General features: G+C 46.1%; 1 protein-coding gene across 14 annotated transcripts in view; it reads right to left on the bottom strand.

Annotated features, from left to right (window-relative positions):
• The window catches only part of CALN1 (calneuron 1), a gene marked incomplete at its 3' end in the record, with an annotated part of 477,379 nt that overhangs the window by 219,213 nt on the left and 235,668 nt on the right, over nt 1-22,498 (bottom strand). For all 14 annotated transcript variants that reach the window (XM_082358663.1, XM_082358672.1, XM_082358675.1 and 11 more), the window contains one exon: nt 6,178-6,321. In XM_082358663.1, coding sequence (XP_082214789.1) covers nt 6,178-6,321 — 144 coding nt within the window. The remainder of the gene's footprint in view (nt 1-6,177; nt 6,322-22,498) is intronic.

The raw sequence follows: 22,498 nt of genomic DNA, 5'->3' as shown, positions 1-22,498 counted from the left end.
CTTGAAACTTCTGTCTTTCATTATTCTCATGTATAAAATGAGGATCATATTAGTACCTATGGCTGTTATGAGGACTAAGTAAGTTAATAAGTAAAGTGCTAGAACAGCAGCTCATGGTGAAGACACCGATGTGTTAGACAGTATTATCATACTCAAAGTTATTATTGGGAACATGGCAAGCATTACATAAGTATTAGTTATCATTATCATTACCCAGCTAAGACTTACCATAATAAGGTCGAAATACATTCAGCAATAATTCCCTAACATAGGATGAAATACGGAATAGTCTGATGCCAATCATGCTTATTCACAAATGCAAACAGATGGAGAGAGATTTTCCTGCGACTGACCTTCACCAAAACTTTGGCTTTGTGAATTACTTCCAGGTTTTAAAGTTACAAATCTTTGCCTTGAGTTACTGGCAGGAGATTAGGGAAGGGCTGCAACTGCATGGGAGAGATCCTCAAATGAGGAAACACGTTTGGGTTTGCTTCCTGTTTCTGACGGTGTGCCCTAGACTAACGCCTCTCAAACTTGACTGTGTACATGAGTCTTGGTAAAATGCAGGCTCTGAATCAGCAGTCTGGGGTGGGCCTGAGAGTCAGCATTTTAAGCAAGCTCGCAGGTGATGGCGATTCTACAGGTCCCTGGGCCACAGCTGGAGGAGGGAGGAAGCCAAGGCCCCAGCATGTGCGACCACTGGGAGGGCCTCCTGCTTTTAGGCAGGACTGACTGACCACAGACTGTTCTTTCTTCATCAAATCCCCAGAGGAAAACAATCCTTATTTGCTTTTTAGGCATTTACTCCTCCTCAGACCTTCTTGCTTAGCCTTGTTAAAGGATGCAGGTTCCTGTGCCCCACCCTGGGGTTTTCGACTCTACTGGTCTGTTTGTTTAGCACGTTTCCTTTTTTTTTTTTTTTTTTTTTTTTTGATGTGCACTCAAGTTCAGGAACCTGTGCTTAAGGCTAACAAGCCCCAGCTGCTTCCATCAGGTGGTCCCACTTCATGGAGTCTGTGGGTGAGCACCTTCCCTCACATACAGAAAAAACGTGTATATAGACAATGGAATACTACTCAGCCATAAAAAAGAATGAAGTAATGCCATTTGCAGCAACATGGATGGACCTAGAGATTATCATACTAAGTGAAGTCAGTCAGAGAAAGACATATATCATATAATGTCACTTACAGGAAGAATCTAAAAAAATGATACAAATGAAATTATTTACAAAACAGAAATAGACTCACAGACTTAGAAAGCTAACTTATGGTTACCAAAGGGGAAAGGAAGGGTAGAGATAAATCAGGAGTTTGCGATTAACATATACATAGTACTATATACAAAATAGATAAGCAACAAGGACCTACTGCACATAGCACAGGGAACTATACTCAATATCTTGTTATAACCTATAATGGAAAAGAATCCTGAAAAGTGTGGGGGTGTGTGTGTGTGTATATATATATATATATATATATATATATATATATATATATATGCATAACTGAATCACATTGCTGTACACCTGAAACTAACATGACCTTGTAAATCAACTGTACTTCTAAATAAATAAATAAATAAAAGAAGTGTGTATTTGAGCTCACACAACAGACCTAAGCCAGTTCCAGAGCATCCAAATCAGTGTTTGAATGTGAAGTGGAGGTAAGCTGTACTTGGAATTAAGCTTATACTTTTCTGTCTTCTAGAAGATCACAAATGAAAACAGCAAAGTCATAATTATATGACTAATCAGCAAAGGATCAATACGTGTAATGAATGGGTAGGAAAAGAGGGAAGATGCAACACACAGGCTAAAAATGGGGACACTGCTAACTTTTTCATGTGACTCTGGCCATAATTTCGTTCTTTGCAGCTCAGAGGTTTGCCTCAAAATGAACCGAAAGTGCATCTTGCCAACCATAAAATTAAGCAAATTCACACATAATGGACACCAGATAAATCCTTTTTAAATGGAACTAAGCTGAATCATACTCACCATCCAGACAGTGGTGAACCTTAAAAAAAAAAAAAAACCAAAACCAAAAAAAATAAAAGCCCTACAAACCTGTTGAGAGATAAGAATTCATTTCAAAACCCCAAATTCACTGGAATTTCACGAGATTCTGCATCTCTGAGGGGTAGAAGGAAAATCAAGGATGCAGAGGGCAAGGGCTGCATTTGTTTTGTTCCTTGAGTGAACGAGAGGTGAGGGCAGCTTGGAACAGGAGAGGGTTGCGTTAAGAAATGTGAGTGGGACCCATGCAGAGGTCATCGGCTGCTGAAAGCATCTCCTGGTTTGATGGTTTGATGGTTTCAGGAAATTACTTGCAAAGCTGGCTGGATTCACTCCAGATGGCCACAGTGGTGTGGTTTGTGAAACCATTAAAATGTAGAAAAGAGTCAAAAATATCCCTTTGGTCTTGAAGATACCAAGCCCTTATTCCCCAGTGAACAGTACAGGAAGCTCTGAGGGGCCCCAGGGGCTATCATGGGAGCCACAGAGCTGATGGGACAGATGGGGGCATGGAAGAGCCCACAGTCTCTTTCTCAACCTGTTTCTAATATAAAAGATTTAAGCTTTGGAGATACTTTCCAGGGGGGTGACTATTTGATCAATTCTTCCAAGGTTGGTACATAACTGGTACTGCGATGCATTGGAGAGAAATTGATTTCCCAACGCCAGGAGTGCCTTAGGGCACTGGGCTTAAATGCCTCCAGGAGCCTGACGGAGAGGACCGCAGGCTTCCAGAATCTGGGCTGAAGGTGAGATCCTGCCATAAAGCATCCAGGAAAGGTGAATCTTGGTCCCCAACTGGTGTCAGGACAAAAGTCATCTCAGCTGCAGAGGCTGAAAGAACATTTGCAGTCATGGGCCATAAAGCAAGCACTGGGCATTGGGCAGAAGTCTGGGTTTTCTGTTTATCTAACTTGGAGTAGTTCGGCCTAGGTGGTGCACACACACAGGTCATTCCCAGCACTGAAGGCAAATGGGCCACGGCCAGGTGAGCAATTCCAGACCCTACTGCCTGTCTTCCATTCCACCCTCTGGAAAACCAGCTCCACACACACTGGAACCGTCAGGCTCTGTGTCCAGGAAACCCCACTGAGCCCCCTAATCCAGGGAGGTTACTGTTACACGTGGAGCCGGCAAGGCACCCCACTCCCAAGGAACCACCTAATGAAAGCCTCATGGAGAGACTAAGGTTGCACAGACTCAGGCTAATTCCATCTGGGCTTCGTGCCGAAGCTATGACCTCACCGTCGGGCAAACCAACAGGGACCCCAGAAAGAAAAGATCAGTATGTGGGCCAGACCTGCTTCTAATCACAGCCAGCTGGGGTGTACGGAGGTAGCGCCATCTTCCTGCCGCCCCTGGATACCAGGACCAGGATCTGCGGGCCAGGAGGCATGGTCACCGTACAGCAAAGAATCCTAAGTTCTGGCCCAAACACTTGTGTGTGTGTGTGTGTGTGTGTGTGTGTGTGTGTGTGTGTGTGTGTGTGTGGCATTTCCCCATAAAATCCTCTGCCATTCTACAAGTTTCACGCCAAAGAGAAGCTTAATTAGGTGGGGCCAAATCTCTGCGGAGAATCCCCAGTTACAGAAGCTGGGGAGGAAGGATATAATTAGAACCTGACTTTTTTTTTTTTTTTTAACAGAACAGCTCAAAAGGCCCCATTAAGAGAAGGACACTGAAAAATAGCCAATCCATCCATATCCAGAACTCAGGACCCCGGAAATTTCACTTACCAGCATCATTTGGAAAACACGTAAAAACACACACTGCGGCGTCAGCTTGGGCATTTTTTTTCCCTTAGCTCTTTTCACACTTATGCATTTGGTATGTTGCGAAAGCAATTCTTTTTGCCTACTCTGCTACGTTGTTTGCATTTGTTGTACACTGAATCTTCTGGAGGCAACAAAACTTTGAGGAAGCTGTGGGTTCGAACCCTGGTCCGGGAAGACCCCACATGCCACGGAGCAGTTAAGCTCGTGCGCCACAACTACCGAGCCTGCGCTCTAGAGCCCGTGAGCCACAACTACTGAGCCTGCGCGCCTACAGCCTGCGCACCGCAACAAAGAGTAGCCCCTGCTCGCCGCAATGAGAGAAAGCCCGAGCACAGCAACAAAGACCCAGTGCAGCCAAAAAATAAATAAATAAAAATAAATTTTTTTTAAAAAGGTAAATAACAGTGTTTTCACCTGATGGGGTCACCATGAAAAAGGCCGATGACTTGGGCTTCTGTTAAAGGAACTAATAGCAATTCTCTACACGCTTTGCTTGGAAGTTCCACCCTCGGCACTGGTCGCTAAGTATGATGTTGCAAATAAACTGGTGAAACCTGAAGTCTCTTAAACTGTAACCCCCATATGAATATGGATGCACGAGTCCTGACGGGCCCATTGAACAGCACCATCAACACGAGATCCCCTGGGGACTCCCAAGTCCTGGTGGAATCAGGGAGGATTTGCAAAAATGTAAAAATTCCCCATGAGCCAGGGTCGGTCTGATGAATGAATATACAAAGAACAGGGATGGACTTGGACGAAGACCCTTAAATCTCAGAGGAGTAACTCTCCCACGATAGCCCCAGATCATTTTGACTAAACGTTGCTAATTCCATTTGCTTTTAGTCCAGTTGACCATGTTTTATTTTACAAGTTGTGGGAGGAGACTCAAAAGCACAAAAATCTTAATTCTATACACAGAGGTACAGGTTATGATTTCTATTCTTTTAAGGAAGAAACTCTTTTTTTTCTCTTTTCTGGAAATGTATCTCTGAAATGATGATGGGAATTCATGGACATATACAACATGTGCTTTGCTCCAGGTTGTCAAAAATACCTCTACATACAAAGCAAAGTCGAGTCAGGCGTGCAAAGACCCAGTGAGTCACAACCCATCAAGGTTGTAAGGACAGGGTTGGCGCTCCACATACAACTGAACATCCCTGATAAAACATCTCTTTCCTGAACCAGCAAATAAATGCCCACAGCTGCACTTGGTGGTTGGCACTGGGGTCCATTCACCATACGGTCACACTTATTAATCATCCTTCCAACAAATCCAGCAAGATAACAGGACACAGCCATGTTCTTGCAATTAGTCTGCAGGCCAAGCAAACATCTCCCTACCCGGGTCTTCGTCTATCTCTCCCAAAGGCATCCTGCCCCCCTCCTCTGTTTCTTTTTACTTTGTCTCTACTTCATGAGTATACCCAAGAGTCCCCAAAGCCTGCCACTTTGAACCCTTTACACCTGGAATCAAGCTGCTTTTCAGAGGGGGAGAGTGTGTGTTGAAAACAACAAAATAAGAAGGCTCTTTCCTGGACCTTCAGCCAAGGCAGGGAGGTCACAGCCAGTTTTGGAGCAGGAAAGAATCTTAAGGATAATCAAATGCAGTCATTTTTCAGAACTGTTTAAATACAGTGAAACCCTTTTCCTCAATGTGATTGTATGTAGAAACCCAGTATGTAAAACAGAGAGAAAAGAAGCTGTTATAGCCAAACGATGGAATATAATCTGGCCATAAAAAGCAACGAAGTAGTGATACATGCTACAATATGGATGAACCCTACAAATATTACGCTAAGTGAAAGAAGCCAGTCACAAAGGACCGTGTATTACATGATGCCATTTATATGAAACATCCAGAAGAGGTCAGTCCATAGAGACAGAAAGTAGATTAGTGGTCGCCTAGGACTTGTGGGGTATAGAGGGATTGGGAGGTGATGAATAAGAGGTACAGGGTTTCTTTTTGGATGGTGAAAATGTTCTAAAATTGATCATGCCATTGGTTGCACAAATCTGTGAATACACTCAAAGCCACGGAATTGTATAGGTTACATGGGTGAATTTCATGGTGTGTGAATTCTTTCTCAACAAAGCTGTTCTGAAAACAAAACCAAACCATTCTCAGTCCTCCACCAGCCAGGCCCCCTTCCTCACCCTGCTCTCTCTAGTGGCCCCAGAACCACCTCTGCAGACCCCTAGAGGTCTACGGAATGTGGTTTGAAAAACCCTGATCTAGTTCAAGTTTCCACTCCTCAAAGGTAAACCAAGACATGAATCAAAGTCTTTCGACTCCAACTGCAAAGGGCCTTTAAACCCAAGATCTCCCTGATGAGTCCAGGCTCATCCCAGGGGGAGCGCTGCAGGCCCGGGTCTCACCGTCCATGTCCAGGCGCTGCATGATGATGGCCAGCTCCACCTCACTCGGCATGTACCCCAACGAGCGCATGGCCATTCCCAGCTCCTGCTTGGAGATGAAGCCATTGCCGTCTCGGTCCAGAACCCGAAAGGCCTCTCGGATCTCTACAAGGGGAGAGCAAAGAAAGTCCAGTGTCACAAGGTGTGGTCTACTGCATTGAAATGATTGGCGATTGTCCATTGAAAACTCCTAAATGCTTTACAAATAGTGATGTGTCAAACCCTTTAATCTGATAAAAAAGGGTGGCCAAAAGAGGAACAAAAGAAAGGAAGAAAAAAAAGAGAGAAAAGGAGATGGGAATAAAGGAAAGGGAGGGAAGGGGGATTAAAAACAGAAAAACAGCTTTGGAAGGAGGAGATAACTGGCCCTGAGCATCTAACACACAGTAGCCGGTAGACAATTAAACGGTGGTCCCAGCTGGGAATTGTGTCAGCCAGATGACACTTTCCCAACAAGGATGAGGATTAGGTTTCAGCGGTGAGAAGACAGCTACTAGCTTGCACTGTCAGGAAGAAAGGAGGATGAGATTCCCCTTTGCAGACTTATACTTCAGCTTCCTGCTGCCGCAGGAGCTGTGCAGAAAGCTTTCTCAACCTCCTAGGAGGACAGGAGTTAAGTACCCTGCTGTTCTTACTTCACTCCTCTAATTTACAGCTGTTTTATGGCTATAAACAACCTCAGATCAATAGGAGTGTCATAAGAGCCCCAGAGCCGTCTTTAATCACATTCTCTGGGGCTGGCAGAGAATTTGACTCCGCCATCAAGAAGGCCATTTCACCCAGCAGGGAAACTCCCATCCTCTTACCCCAACCAGAGTTGCTCTGCTTTCCACCCAGAGTGCCTCCCTCCAGAGCCCCACCTCCGCCGCCGCCGCCTGTTCATCCTGGGTTGGCTGAGCATTTCCTAACACATCACACCCCTGCGAGGTAGGTCATGGGAATTCGATTGGAGATCACAGGCTGGAGATGAGAGGTACATCAATTGTCTCTGAGCTCCAGACAGCTTTGATTTTTCATCAATAAACCCAGTGTGAGCCCAGCTACAGCAGCTGCCAGCACTCATCAGGCCATTCAACAAGCAGTGGCCGCCTATACCTAAGGAGCACGGGAGTTAGGACTGCAGAGAAATCTGCCGGACATCGTGGTTCCCCTCCAGAGCCCCTCACTCCAGGTGGGAAGATAAGATCCAGGCAGAAACTTGCAGGAACTCTTCAAACTAATGCAAGACGCTGGCCCTAACCATTTACAGTCATCCCTTGGTATCGGCAGGGCAGCCGGCCCTTGAATCCATGGGTTCAGCATCCATGAAGGGTCAACTGTAGTTACCACTTCTCTAAATATCTGACTATCCTCCCAGCAAACACATTGAACCCTTACCCGAGCAGGCTTTCTCTTTCCTATTTGTATTAATTTCCTGGGGCTGCTGTAATCAATCACACAAACGTGGTGGCTTAAACAACAGAAAGTTATTCTCTCACAGTCTGGAGGCCCAAAATCTCAAATCAGTATCACTGGGCCAAAATCAAGGTGGGCACAGACCTGTACTCCTCCAGAGGATCCAAGGAAGATTCTTTTCCTGCCTCTTCCTACAAGCTTACTTCCTTGGCTTGTGGCCGCATCACTCCAATAGCTGCTCTGTGATCACATCACCTTCTCGTCTTCTGCCTGTGATCTCCCTCTGCCTCCCACTTACAAGGACACTTGTGATTGCATTTAGGGACCACCGTATAATCCAGGATAATCTCCCCATCCCAAGATCCTTAATTTAAAAACATCTGTAAAGACCCTTTTTTCCAAGGTGACATTTACAAGTTCCAGGGATGGGAATCTGATACCTTTGGGGGTTGTTTTTCAGCCCTCTACACTCTACCATCCAGGGCTTCCACCTGAAATACCTTGCCATCCTCTTTACCTGCCCAAATCATATCGGTCCTCCAAGACCAAGACGAGGGCAGCATATTTCACAAAAACACCTTTGCTCACCACAGCCAAGTTATCTCCCTCACTGCCGACTGTTCAGCAGGTCATTTACTCCTCCCACGTGACACCTCGCACGTGGCATCTAGAAATACGATGAAATCATGGTGCAGAAATCACGGCTTCTCGGAGCTGCAAGCTCCTCATACATTTCATTCACGGCGGTATGTTCCCACCTACGCTCTGAAGGAGGCGCTTGACGGACAGCTGTTCAATGCACGATGGGTCTGAACAAATAAGCATCAGATATTAGCAGCAGATTCATTATGGGTACTAATTCAGCACTCCGAATGCGGTACGTGAATAAATGTGTGCTCCGGCAGAGGGAAGACCAGCCTGGGAGTCAAGACCTTGGGCTCCCAGCCAGGCATATTAGCTAATTAGGTTTGCAGCCAAATCCTGAGGCCTGGGTTTGTTCATGTGTAAATGAGCTGCGTTGGCCAAGAGAATCCTTAAGGTCCTTTGAGCCCCTGTCTAAGGATCCGTGGACATCGTTAAAGTGTTTAAGAGAAGAACAGGAAGCCTGTGTTCTCTTTCACACCCTATTGATCCGCTGTTCAAACACCTCTCTTTTTTCCATTGATGATATAGAAAACATTTTAGCCCTTTCCAAATTCTGAATTAAGGGGTTTGTCTGCATTTTGAGAATTTTCTCATCAATGCAACATGCCCAAGATTACCTAAAGCAGCCATATGTTTTCCTACCAGGTGCCAGGTGGCCCTAAAAGAGCTTAGAGCCACGGCTCAGCTTGAGGTCACATCACACAGCGCTCAAGGACACTGGGGCAGAGACCACGCCTCACTCAGCCCAAGTCTCGATGCCAAGGGCAGGAGGATACAGAGGGAGGTCTCCTGAGACGGGAATCAGCCTACAAGGAAGTCCATCTAGCTCTGCCCTGTGACCAGGGCAGGCCTCTCCCTCAGCCTCAATGTTCCCATCTGAACACTGGGCTGGGTTGGATCTCCTTCCAGCCTCTATGATAGGGTTTTTTACATCAGGGCCGACACAAACCGTGCAACAGTAGAAAATGTCAGGGGCCCTGCCTGGGGTCCCAGAAGAGGCTGGGGTCCCAGGTGGGCCAGCCTGGTGGTCAGCTGCAGGCTGAGCCCTGCCCCTTGTTCTCTGGACCACTTCTCTCCCGAGGCACCATCTCCTCTTCCCATTCCTCTGACTCAATCCTGAACTCTCTGGGCTGATGCTGTCACTCCAAAGGACGGTCCCCTTCTGTTGACAGGGCCTGGCCTCACTCCTGTGGTCCCCTACATGCCCTAGATCCTACCGGTGAAAGAGCCTGTATCCTTACACTGGCCACTCCAGAGAGGCCTGGTTGGGAATGTTTGAGAACTTGACCTGGAAATGAGGGCCTTGGTGGGTATGCCTCCCGACCCCCACCTTGCTGCCTGGGTTATGCCTAGGGTTGCCTCACCCCTGGGCTACTGGATTTGGTAAATCAGACCTCAGACGGGGGTCTCCCCAGAACTGCCCTGCTTGAAGGAACATGCTCCCTCGAGGCCTCAAGCACCCATGGTTTACCTGTCTGCAGCCTCCAGGCGGGCCCTGCTCTAGCCCAGGACAGTATGGGGCAGGTACATCTCAGCTCTGAGTTCTGTTTTCTATGGCCCCCAAGTAAGTGGGACAAAGCCGCTCTTCTCTGTTTGCAAAGAATGTCTGCTCCCAGGGGCCCTGCCCTGGGAGTCCAGTGGTTAAGACTCCACACTTCCAGTGCAGGGGGTGTGGGTTCGATCCCTGCTCGGGGAACTAAGATCCCATATGCCGTGCAGCAGGGCCAGAAAAAAAAGCTGGAGCTCTGGAAAAAAAATCAGTAAAATTGATAACTCTTAAAAAAAAAAAAAGAAACTAGCAGTAAATTATTAAAAAAAAAAAAAGAATATCTGCTCCTGTGTGTATGTGGTGTGTGTGTGGGGGGGTCTGTGCATCTGTATCTGCAGAGGCAGGCAGAGCTCACTAACTTCGTTTTCTTTCAGAGTAGCAGAGAGGAGGGGAACAAAAGTACAAAACTAGAAATCCATAATGGGAGCCTCTAGAGATTTCATCTTTCCACCCTGGAAAGATACCTTGAAAGCTCAGGAAGCAAGAGGCTTATTAGAAGGATATGGGTCTTGCAGTCTGAGACACGTGATGTGTGCCTCATTTTATTTTTAATAGCAGAACAGGGTGTGAGAAAGATGCCCATAAAACAGCGGAGACATGGGAGCAGGCCGGATCCCTCTGCCTCTGGCTACAGGCAGCCTGGGCACAGCACGAAGGGGCTCTGGCCACTTTCCACATCCTCGGGAACGGGAGACCACAGATCAAGTTTCTGGGAACAACTCAGTAATGCGGTGTGCTTTCCACTGGAATGTATCCCCTCTTCAGGCGAAAGTCCCTTGTGCTTCGGAGTTATATAAGCATGCTGTGCTTTTGCTCTTTGATTCAATCTCAGCCTCACGAAGCATGTGCACACCAGGCACCAGCGCGGCCAGTTCTGCCCTCTGCAAGATGACTTCGTGGACCCCAGAGGGGCATCCATGATGCTCTTGGAGCCTGTCCAACTGTCATTGTGCGGAGTATGAAAGGAAACACGGTAAGACACATCTTCTGAAAAAAAGGAATCCACCCTCTGCCTGTGGAATCTCCCAGAAGCAAAGTCTACATTCCCACAGGGACCTGGGCCTCTCCTCCCTGGAGTGAGGTTGGTGTTCTGGAGCAAAGCAAGGCCTGGGATAGAAACGATTCTGTTTTAGAGAACAAGAGATTTACTGCTCATTATGCCAGCAAGTCTATTTTCTTAAAAATACCTGCAGCCACCACTGGTACCCCCTGCGTCTGGACCCAGTGCCCTCTGAGAACCATGCTTTGGTTCTGTGATGCTCCCTATGGTCATAGCCAATTCAGGCAGGAGCAGTGGCCAGAGGCGCGGCCATCATACAGAACAGACTCACAATCAGGCCGCCCCAACAGAGTGTATATCAGATGAAATCCAGACACTAGGCAGAGTCAGTATTCATCGGCTAATGTTCTAGCTCTGAAGAATCAGCTGAAATTCATTGTGCTAACTGGCAAACTCAAATTAGTAACGAAGAACAGTTTTTCCTATCTCAATCCCCGCTAGCTGTGAAATGTTTATTCTCCACAAAAAGGTATGTTTGGGAAGCGGGTGGGATTTTAACCACAAAACGTGAGGGCTTTATGAATGAACAAGATGCCTTCTGTTGATAAATGCCATTGAGAAACTGCAGAACTGGAGAGAGATGCAGCTCAGCAAGGCTAGGCCAGGCAATTATTAAACACCAACACAAACGCACCAGAAAATATAAGAGACAAGTCTGGAGGTCTTTATTCGGGAGAAATAATAGGACGGGGGCTGAGCTAATGACAAAAGATTTAGAGAAGTTTCCCCCTTCTCTATGAAAGACAACAAATGAATATGTAGAGCTGATTAATACAGCCATTCACTCACTGAACAGTTGCTGCTTATTTATTATATGCCAGATGCGATGCTAAGATAGATAGGTAGCCAAAAAAACTTTCCAGGCTCCGAGAAGTTTACATTCCAGTTGGAGAGACAGAGGGGTGACCAGATATTCATAACAGAGAACGACAAGCACAGTAGTACAAGTCTACACAAATCTCATGGAAGTCCTTCCTTAGGACAAAGAGACAGTTCTGTGAAAGGGTTACACTTGGATCTTTTGAATCTTAAGGCCTCAGAGAGAAGGGAAAGGAGGTTGAGTGGAGAAAGTGCACCAAGATGGGCGTGTTCAACGCACTGGCTGCGTGGTGGGTGTAGAAACATCGAGAGATGAGGGTGGAGAAGTGTGCTAGGGCAAGATTGAAAGAGCCTTCGAAGCCACCTGAGCTTTACCCTGCAGGCCAGGTGTTGGCAAATGATGGTCTGTGGCCAAATCTGGCTCACCACCTCGTGTGTCGATAAAGCTTTATTGGAACACAGCCACGCCCATTCGTTGACAAATGGTTGTCCATTTTCAGCTGCTCTTGGACCACACAATAAGAACTGAGTCATTGTGACGGGGACAGTTTGGCTCACCAAGCCTAAAATAGTTATACTTTGGCTTTTTAAAGTTTGTGAACCCCTGCTGTAGGCCACAGGGAGCCCTTAATGGTTTTAAATTTTTAAAAAAGAGAGAGAGAGAAAGGGTCAGATTCGTTTGTAAACTGAGGGCTCTGGCATTAGGGTGGTGAAGACCAGAGTGACAAGGGGTGAGAAGCAGAGCCCTCACCTGGAGACGAAGGGGAGATGAGGAGCCCAGAGCTACCTCCGGAGCTGCTGGGAGGGGGACCAAGAGACTTCTGAGCGGTCCAGGGCTCAGGTGTCCCGGGTTTAGGGGAGGGACGATTTGAGGATGATGCTGAGGTTTCTAGTTTGCCTGATGGGGTGAGCAGTGATGATATTAACTGAGAGCGAATTCAGGAAGAAGCACAGGGTTTCAGGGAGGGAGGGAGGGGACGTGGTATTTTGGCCACGCGGAGTCCAGGGCTCTGAGAGATACCCAAGCAGTCAGGCCTGGTGAATACATGGAAATACACGACTAGCCTTTGAAGACAGTGATACTGAAAATACGATGAGGATGGAAAATGGGAATAGAATGACCATAACTGCATACAAAATGCTGGTTCAATCCCGGTGTGGGTTTTAGTGTGAATGAGTTCCAATTTAATTATAATCTATCGGTCTGCAAATACAACTAATTGGTTTCAGTAATTAGGGAACACAGAGGTGAGAGCTCAGACAGCAAGGGGGGTGGGGCCCTGAAGGAGGAGGGATATCTGCTGGGAGGAGGCAGGGATGCAGCAGGAACCCGGAAGTGTCCCGCATTTAATAGAGCTGTGGCCACACAGATGGGGGCGGGGTTGGGGTTACGATGCTGCTTTGTATCATACACTTTCTAACCTGGCTTTTTTTTTTCTTGGTACATTTTCAAAAGGGTTAAAGGATCCTCACTCCTAGGTTATTTGCTATTTGAGATGTGATTGCATCCGTTTCAATAAATGCTCACTAATTGACTGTCCCTCTCCGAGAGCATAACAGTAGCCGTGATCTACGGTCAGAATCCAGGGTTGAGCAGGGCTCCTGCAGGTTCCCTGGCCCCAGGCTCACCGTGAGTCCCTGTTAACCCTGGGGGCAGGCAAGAGGCAGTGTTGAAAAAGCAATTCAAAGGTCCTGTGCTCAAGGCTGGTGGGACAGTGATTGAAGGTTCATGCTGCAGATCTCTGGTGTCACCACGCTCCTGGCCTTTTTCCTTACCTATTGCCTCAAATGACACCTTGAATTCAAAAATAACGCCAACTCCTTCCCTAGCTAGCATTCAGAAAGAAAAGCATGTCAGTAACTTATTAGGTAGAGAAATTACACCGACGAAGTAGCCCAGGTCATGAAAAATAATCATTCTCTCCTAACGTAGGGTGGCACCAGGCGGTCAGAAAGCCAGGGGCATTTCTAAGGGTTTAGGAGCTAAAACAGAGTTTATCTGTCCCCAAAGTTTACACCTCCACAGATGAAGCTGAATTGATTTTAGCATGCCAGGTCCGTTAAAGCTAATGGAAAATTCCCTAACAGCAAAAGAACAAAGCAAATGAGAACTGAAACTCACAATGAAAGCCCATCTGGGCCACGGGCAGCCGGTGACGGACTGAACGCTCCACGGGGCTGAAAGGAGAACCATTAAAATGATCTGAATACGGATGAGACTCAGCATCGCTGGAGGGTCTCTCTACTGAAAAACAGGGTGATGCGCAAAGAGGAAGGAAGAGGACATCTATCAAGACTGCAGTTTTCTTTGTCTTGAGAGGTTCTGGACTTGACCTCTGGGATGGGGACAACCCCCTCAAAAGACCAGAGCTAGACCTACAGGGGAATGCTACATTTTTCAGTTTATACATTAATTGATGCTTCTTATGAAAAATGCCCCCAAAATGTATAAAGAAAAAAATGATCTATAATTCACTGGTCAGCAATAACCATTGTTAACATATTATTTATGCCCAAACTTTTTTTAAGTATAGATATTCCTAAACTGGGCTCATGCTCTCTCTATAGCTTTATATCATTTTTTTTTCATTTAACACACTGTCATTTCAATCTTCCATATTGTTAGCTGGTCTTTAAAACATCACTTTTGATGGCTACATAATATCTCATTAAATCACGATAGCCAAATTGATGCCACCAAACTCCTAAGTGTGGGACACTTAGATCAGTTCTGATTTTCAATAATACCACAATGGAAATCTTTGTACATAAATTTTCATGTCTTTTGATGATCATCTCCTTAAGATGATATCTTAGGAACACAAGTATTGGGTCGAAGGGCAGGAGTTTTTTTTACGGTGCTTAATATATATTGCCAAGTTGTCCTCTACGACCCGTTTCTACTCACATCACTTCTGAGACCAAATGTGTGGGGTTTTTTTCCCACACCAACTAACTCTCCAGCTCTCTGGATGCCAATAAGCTGGTGTCCAATGATTTAACCCAGTTCTGACACTAACTACTCAGAGTCAGTGCAGACCCCAAAGGGGAAGTCCCACAAAACTGTCCTCACTTCCGACGCCAGCCACCAGTCTACGCCACGTGGACTTGCGACCAACGAGCTATGAAGTCAAGGGTTCCCACAACTCCTCTTCAGATTCGATAATTTGCTAGAATAGCTCACAGAATTCAGGAAAGCTCTTTACTTACATTGACTGGTTTATAATAAAGGGGAGAACTCAGGAACAGCCAAATGGAGGAGATGCATGGGGCCAGGTATGGGGGGGCGGTTATGGTTTGCACAGAGCTTCCATACTCTTTCTGGGCACCACCCTCCCAGCACCTCCACGTATTCACCAATGTGGAAGCTCTCCAAACCCCATCATTTAGGGTTTTTAACGGAGGTTCCATTATGTAAGCCTGGTTGTTTGAATCATTAGTTATTGACAACAGAACTCAATCTCCAGCCCCTCTCCTCTCCCTGGAAGTCACTGGATGGGGCTAATAGTTCCAACCTTCTAATCATGCTTTGGTCTCTCTGGCCACCAGCCCCCATCCTAAAGCTATCTAAGGACCCCAGCCACCAGTCATCTCATTAGCATACAAAAGATACTCTCATCACTCCAGAGGTTCCTAGGGTTTCAGAAGTTTGGGGCCAGGAACCAGGGAAGAAGACCAACCATATATATTTCTTATACAATATCACACTCTCCGAAAAGGCAGTATCAGTTCTCGGTGTCCTCCATTTTGCATCATTTTTATGCACAGAAACCCAGTCTCCTCTGAGATGTACCTTTCATCTAGCTATGCTGAAGTTCAAGATCCAGATGATTATAAAGGGAGGCTTCAAGGAAAAGGAGACAATTCAGACACTGCCTGAAAAAGACCTGCAGGGTAATCGCAGGACCCTGAGGAGACCTCACTCTCAGCATGGGGCCAGGCCCAAAGGAGGTGCCCAGGAAACACCCACACTCATGGCTGAGATGAGGAAACTGAGGCTCAGAGAGGGGAAAGGGGCTCCCCTAACATGGGAGGAGGAGGGGTGAGAGGGGAGAGGCCCCCCCTCCTGAGTCTAGACCAGGACTGCTTCCAGGGCAGGGTGCTGGGTAGTTCCTCCTAAGAGGAGACGGACCATCTCCCACAGGCCAGCTGACTAGCCAGCATCCTGGGGACAAACCTGGTGCTTCTCCCCGGAAGGAGTCATTTCTCACATGGCAACAAGCACCTTCTCAGGGAAACAGCCCAAGGCAGAAAACAGGCATCGCACCATTTGGCACATAAGGCAATACGGCATGAGTGGAATTTATCTGTGAGCATGGTAATAATCAATACCATTAATTTTTCATTAAGTCACACTGCTCCTAAGCTGAATATCCTGAGATCAGAGAAAAATCAGGTTCTGAGAGAACAAGGTCATTTTGTGAATTTAAGCACTGGTATGGAGGCCAGAAGAGCAAGATCCAAGTTCCAGAAATAAACCAGAAGCAAACTGAATGGAGAGGAGAGGGCCTCTCAGGCATGGCTCACACCCCCCCCCCCTCCCTGGGGTCTTAGGAATCCTCAAAGCTAAGTTTATCTTTGCATTGTTCAATTTAACTCAACCTTACAAATATTTCTTAGGCACTGACTGTGTGTCAGACACCCTTCTAGGTGCCAGGTCCTAGGAAACCAAGGTATCAAGCAAACAGGACATGGGTTGGGAAGAGGTGGGGCCCACATTGAGCCTCCAGTGGGAAGGGACTGTAGAGGACAGCTTGGTGGCTGGGACTCAAGATTTTTTTTCTGGATCTCGCAGAGTATTATTCTAGAAACCAAGTCTTTTCCCTGACCTCTGGAATTTCTCCTGGGCTGAAAAAAAAAAAAAAAAGAACTTTCTAACAGAAAACCAACAACTAAATCCAAGCAAACATGAGGGGCTCTTTTTGATTTTGCTTTTTAATGAGGCAAAAATCATTTTTAAAGGCAACACAGCTTTGGGTTTTTCGTTTGTTTAAATTTTATTGGAGTAGAGTTGATTTACAATGTTGTGTTAGTTTCAGGTGTACAGCAAAGTGATTCTGTTATACATATATTTACATATATTCATTCTTTTTCAGATTCTTTTCTCATACAGGTTATCACAGAATACTGAGTAGAGCTCCCTGTGCTATACAGCAGGTCCTTGTTGGTTATCTATCTTACATATAGTAGTGTGTATATGTTCATTCCAAGATCCTGATTTCTCTCTCCCTCCCACATTTCCCCTTTGGTAACCATAAGTTTGTTTTCAATATCTGCAAGTCTGTTTCTGTTTTGTAAATAAGTTCATTTGTATCATTTTTTTAAATTAGATTCCACATATGAGTGATATCATATGATATTTGTCTTTCTCTGTCTGACTTACTTCACTTAGTATGATAATCTCTAGGTCCACCCATGTTGCAATACAGCTTTGTTTTGATTCTGTCAATCCAGGCTTAGTGAGAAGATGCAGGACAGCCAGTGCACAGGACTCAAGAGGAGCCAGGAAGGAGGCCTGGAGTTGGTGGTGAGGTGGACTCAGGCCCTACTATGTGACCCAGATGCTTCTGTTCGCCACTAGGTAAGGGCAACCTCTAGAAAGCCCAGCACCCAGCCCACCCTTTAATGACACATGGAAGAGGGCTAGACAAAGACAGCAAAAGAGCATGTCATGGGGCCCTTCAGAGCAAAATACCTATGGAAATATCACACTTTGTTATTAAAATTGATGCTTCATAGCCACTCCCTAGCCAGGGAAAGCCAGGATAGCACATGGCCTTTTAAATTCCAATCCACAGTAAGAAATGCACAGTACATCACGACAGATGCACAATATAGTTATAATGTATATGGGGGAGGTGTATGAGTATATTAGGTTGAACCATATAAAATTGCTTTGGTATAGATTAAAAAATGGTCAAATAGTAGCAATTTCTTCTGGCTCCAACTACTATGTAAGAGCTAAACCTACTGTGTGCTTAACTATACCAGGCACTGCTCTGAGTGTTCTTTGTTATGTTAGCTCATTTATTCCTGGCAACAACCCACGGAAGGTTGCCCTTCACCTGAGGCCACGTGGTTCTAAGTGTCAGGGCAGTGATTTGAATCCAGGCCTGCTGGCCAGAGCGTGCACTCCTCAACTTCACACTCTACCTCTTCAAACACGTAGTTCCTGAAAAGGACACACCCTCCCCACCTGGGACACACTCTATTTTCTAGTCTATTTCTTTCTCTTTGTTTTTTTTTTACCTGCACACTCCAATCAGCGAATTTGATCTCCCTACTCATGCATGGTTCAGGCCCCACTCTTGGAGAAGCTCTGACCTCACCCATGTCTCGGCTTCCCCAGGGCAGCCTCTATCTCACTATTACTCTCTGGTACACCCCCTTCTTGTTACAACTTCAGACTCTCCCTAGCAGCCTCCCAAGCTCGTCCTAGAATGCCCCACGCATCTCTCTGTCTCTCCCGAATCAATGCCCTCCTCCATCATGGCAGCTGTCATGGGACCATCTCATTTCCTACTTCTGCACTGAGCAGTTAGCTCTCATTCACTGCCACAAAGCAGCACATGCTACCCAGCTTTGTACCACTGTCTACTTAACAACCATCCTTCTTGGGTCCCAGAGGGATGTTACATTCTGGAAGGCTAGAGAAAAGTCTTTGTTTTTGGAACCCCCGTAGGCCTACCAATCTTAAGACGTAAGACCTGCCGAGTGACAGATTTAGTCCTTGCAGGTCTAAGACCTCCCAGCTGCACCTCGCCTGCCCCTGCCCTCTGCCCCCTGCCCTCTGCCCCCTGCCCCGTCTGTAACAACCTCAGCCACAGGATGTAAGCAGCTTTTGGCAGGAAAGAGCTCTTTGCAGGAGGCCCCTTTGTCTTATCACTAACCTTAAATCAGTCACCCCCTCATCTCCGGGTCCTAGCACACCTTCCAAATCTTTTCATCACACAATACCTTGCCTAACTTGTTGGTTCTTTCCGTAGATCAAAGAAGTAGGAATGAAGAATAAGTAATTAACAGATGACCGATCTCTTCCCCAGCTTCCCCTTCAGTAATCTCGTGAACAAACCGTGTGAACAAGAAAGCATCCAAAGAAAAATCACAGGAAGTGGACAAGCCCGCACACCGTGGGGGACGGCAATGACTCTGACCCCCAATCTCAATGATTAACTGAGATTATTTCCTTTTTTCCCTTTAAAAGCTTTCATGGCTGAGCAGACTCTAGAGAGATGGTTTTTGGGAGACACTGAGTCCACCATCTCCCCAGATTGCCGGCATTCTGATTAAAAGCAACTTTCCTTTCTACCAACATTAATCTCTCTGACGAGTATTGATTTTTTGAGCGTCAAGCAGCCGGACCTGAGTTCAGTATCAACATTCAGGAGGGGGCAGAAGCAGGCAGATTCAGTCAGCCACAGGGATTTACCAGTTTTACAGACCAAGCCTAATAGAACAAGAGGGCAGTGACGGTCACACGTGTATAGCTTGACTTGTCTGCTCCTAATTCATCCATGTTGTAGTCTCTTAGACCAAAGCATCTCCAGCGCCTAAAACAGGGCCCAAAAGACACGCTCAGTCCATGAAATGAAAATTCTCCTAAAGTCATCTTCCAAACAATTCATGGCACTGAGACTCAGGGCAAAATGACAAATGGTGGGAGTTGCAGGAATTGGCTGGAATCCAGAAAAGAATTCCCCTTCTGTTGTGGAATTTTTCAATTTTAACTCTTTATCAAACCTGTCCTTCTTTTGCTCACAGGCAAAGGCGCACGTAAACATGGCCCAAGTCTTGTTTCTCGTAGCCTGGCAAATACAGCTACCCTGGACTTGTTGCCTAGAGAAAGGTAGGTAATCAGATGGAATTCAAGACAATGTGAGCCCAAGCCCCGCACCGAACTGTGCAGAGGAAAAGACACAGGTTTGGACCGATTCACAGCCACTCGGGGGAAGCCCACGGAGCAACCCCCTCCTTCAGCTCACCAAATTCCTGCACACCTCCCTGCTGCATTGCTTCCTACTCCACTGTGCCTTCCTGATCATTGATAAAGGGCCTGGATATGAAGAAATTGTTCTCCACTGCAGCTGACATAAATATCCCATTATCAATAGAAAGCAATTTATTTGCTTAAAATTGCCAACTCTCTCATTTTGTTTTAACGTGCTGGTTCTCTATCAAATTAAGTCTGGACCTCTGAAAAGACTATTTGCAAACCTGGCACTGGCTCCAGTTTGAGAAATAAAACTGAAATCAGCTGAGGCAGACTGATCCCGTGCCAACCCTCCAATATTACAAGGGCAGCTCAGGAAAGGGGGGAAATTGCTTTAGGAATTCTACCCAGACACTTAATCCTAAGGGAGTCACAAGAGAATAAGCCAACTATTCCAGAACATACAGGTGCACACACATGCACACACAAATCATTCCAGATTTCTCTTAAAGAAGAGGTGACCTGTCTGGGAGTCAAGGAGAAGCGCCACGTCTGGTCATGTGGATTTTCCGATCACGGAGGCCAACAGTGTGATAAAGGCAACATTTCAATCCACGGAGAAAAAGAAAGATGGCTTCATAGAGAGGGCTGTAATAATCAGCTGAGAACTTGGAAAATATTAAGTTACAACTCTACATCACACCATCTACCCAAATCTACTTCTGAGAAATTAAAATATAGAGGGAATTAAAACAATAATAATTAGACAACAAAAGAAGTTCTCTCTAAAGAACTGAAGGCTGGGAATTCCCTGGCAGTCCAGTGGTTAGGACTTGGCGCTTTCACTGCCAAGCGCCTGGATTCAATCCCTGGTCGGGGAACTAAGATCTTGCAAGCCGCTCGGTGCAGCCAAAAAAAAACAAAAAAACAAAAAACAAAAAACGAAGAAAAAAAAATAAAGAACTGAAGGCAGATTGATACATTAAAAAGCCAATAACACAAAGAAACAAGCTAGAAAGTAAGCCAAGATGAACTGACATATGGCGAACAAAGGGATCATCATTGGTATGTAAAAGGTTTTACTGGAATGCCCCAACAGAACAACGGAAAAAAACAAAAATCAAAAAAAATCAAATAAAATAGAATTCTACCTCACTATTAATTTTTTCACTTGTGGTACTTTTTACTATTAATTTTCCAGCACAAATGAGTAGAACCATAATACACCATGTTTTATCTATCAGATTCATATCCAGATTCGTATCGATAAGGATTTGTTGGTGTCCACCACGCGCCAGGTACGTTCTAGAAGCTAGGACGTGATAGGGACCACAACAAAGATCCCAGATCACACGTACTTGGATTCTAAGGGGTGGGGGAGACAGACAGTAAACAATAGGCCTTTCGTAAAGTAACTAACACCACGTGTAGGAAAGTGATAACAGAGTAGAGGGGACAGCACTGAGGAATCGGTGGGGGTCGGGGGGTGTGAGGAGCAGTTTCCAGAGTAAACACAGAGGGAGGGCAATTGAGCTGCAGCAAGAAGACATTTGAGCAAAGACTTGAAAGGGCATAGCCATGGGCTTTCTGGGGAAGACTGTTCCAGACAGAGGGAATAGTCAGGGCTAAATCCCTAGGTGGTCATGTGCCTGGAGTGCTGGAGGGCTGCCAAGGGGGCCAAGTGACAGGGGTGGGGGGAAGGGGCAGAGGGAGGGGGTGGGGAGAAGGAGGGGGGAATAGTGGAGAGATGAGGGTGGGAAGGCCGATCACGTAAGGCCTTGTAGGCCACTGTCGGCACTATGAATGAGGAGGGAGCCATGGCAGGTTGCTGAACCAAGGAATGATGTGGTCTCACTTGTGTGTTAAAAGGATGCCCCTGTCCAAAGAAGATATACAGGTGGCCAACAGGTACTTAAAAAGGGGCTCAACGTCACTAATCATCAGGGACATGCAACTCACAACCACAGTGAGGTATTACCTCACACCTGTTAGAATGGCTCTTATCAAAAAGACAAGAGGGCTTCCCTGGTGGCGCAGTCGTTGAGAGTCTGCCTGCCAATGCAGGGGACACGAGTTCGAGCCCTGGCCTAGGAAGATCCCACATGCCGCGGAGCAACTGGGCCTGTGAGCCACAACTACTGAGCCTGCGCGTCTGGAGCCTGTGCTCCGCAACAAGAGAGGCCGCGACAGTGAGAGGCCCGCACACCGCGATGAAGAGTGGCCCCCGCTTGCCACAACTAGAGAAAGCCCTCGCACAGAAACGAAGACCCAACACAGCCATAAATAAATAAATTAAAAAAAAAAAAAGACAAGAGATAACAAGTGCTGGCGAGAATGTGAAGAAAGGGAACCCTTGTGCACTGTTGGCGGGAATGTAAATTGGTGCAGCCACTATGGAACACAGTATGGAGGTTCCTCAAAAAACTTAAAAATTGAACTACGTATGATATAGCAATCCCACTTCTGGGTATATATCCAAAGAAAACAAAATCACTATCTTGAAAAGATATTGCAACCCCATGTTCACTGCAGCATTAGTCACAATAGCCAAGATATGGAAACAACCTTCCATCCAATGATGGAAGAAAGGATAAAGAAAATGTGGCATATATATACAATAGACTATCATTCGGCCATATAAAAGGAATTGAGACAATTGCCAATTGCGATAACGTAGATGGACCTTGAGGGCATTACGCTAAGTGAAATAAGTCAGACAGAGAAAGACAAATACTGTATGATCACACTTAGATGTGGAATCTAAAAGCAAACAGAGCAACCAACCTGAACTCATAGATACAGAGAACAAATTTTTGGTTGTCAGAGTCAGGTTGGGGTGGGGGGAATGGGTAAAAGTGGTCAAAAGGGACAAATTTCCAATTCT

Source organism: Balaenoptera borealis, assembly GCF_965194805.1.
Source record: "Balaenoptera borealis genome assembly, chromosome: 16".
NCBI classification, from domain to species: Eukaryota; Metazoa; Chordata; class Mammalia; order Artiodactyla; family Balaenopteridae; genus Balaenoptera; species Balaenoptera borealis.
The sequence above is the reverse complement of the archived record's forward strand: the minus strand, read 5'-3'. Positions and strand labels throughout refer to the sequence as shown.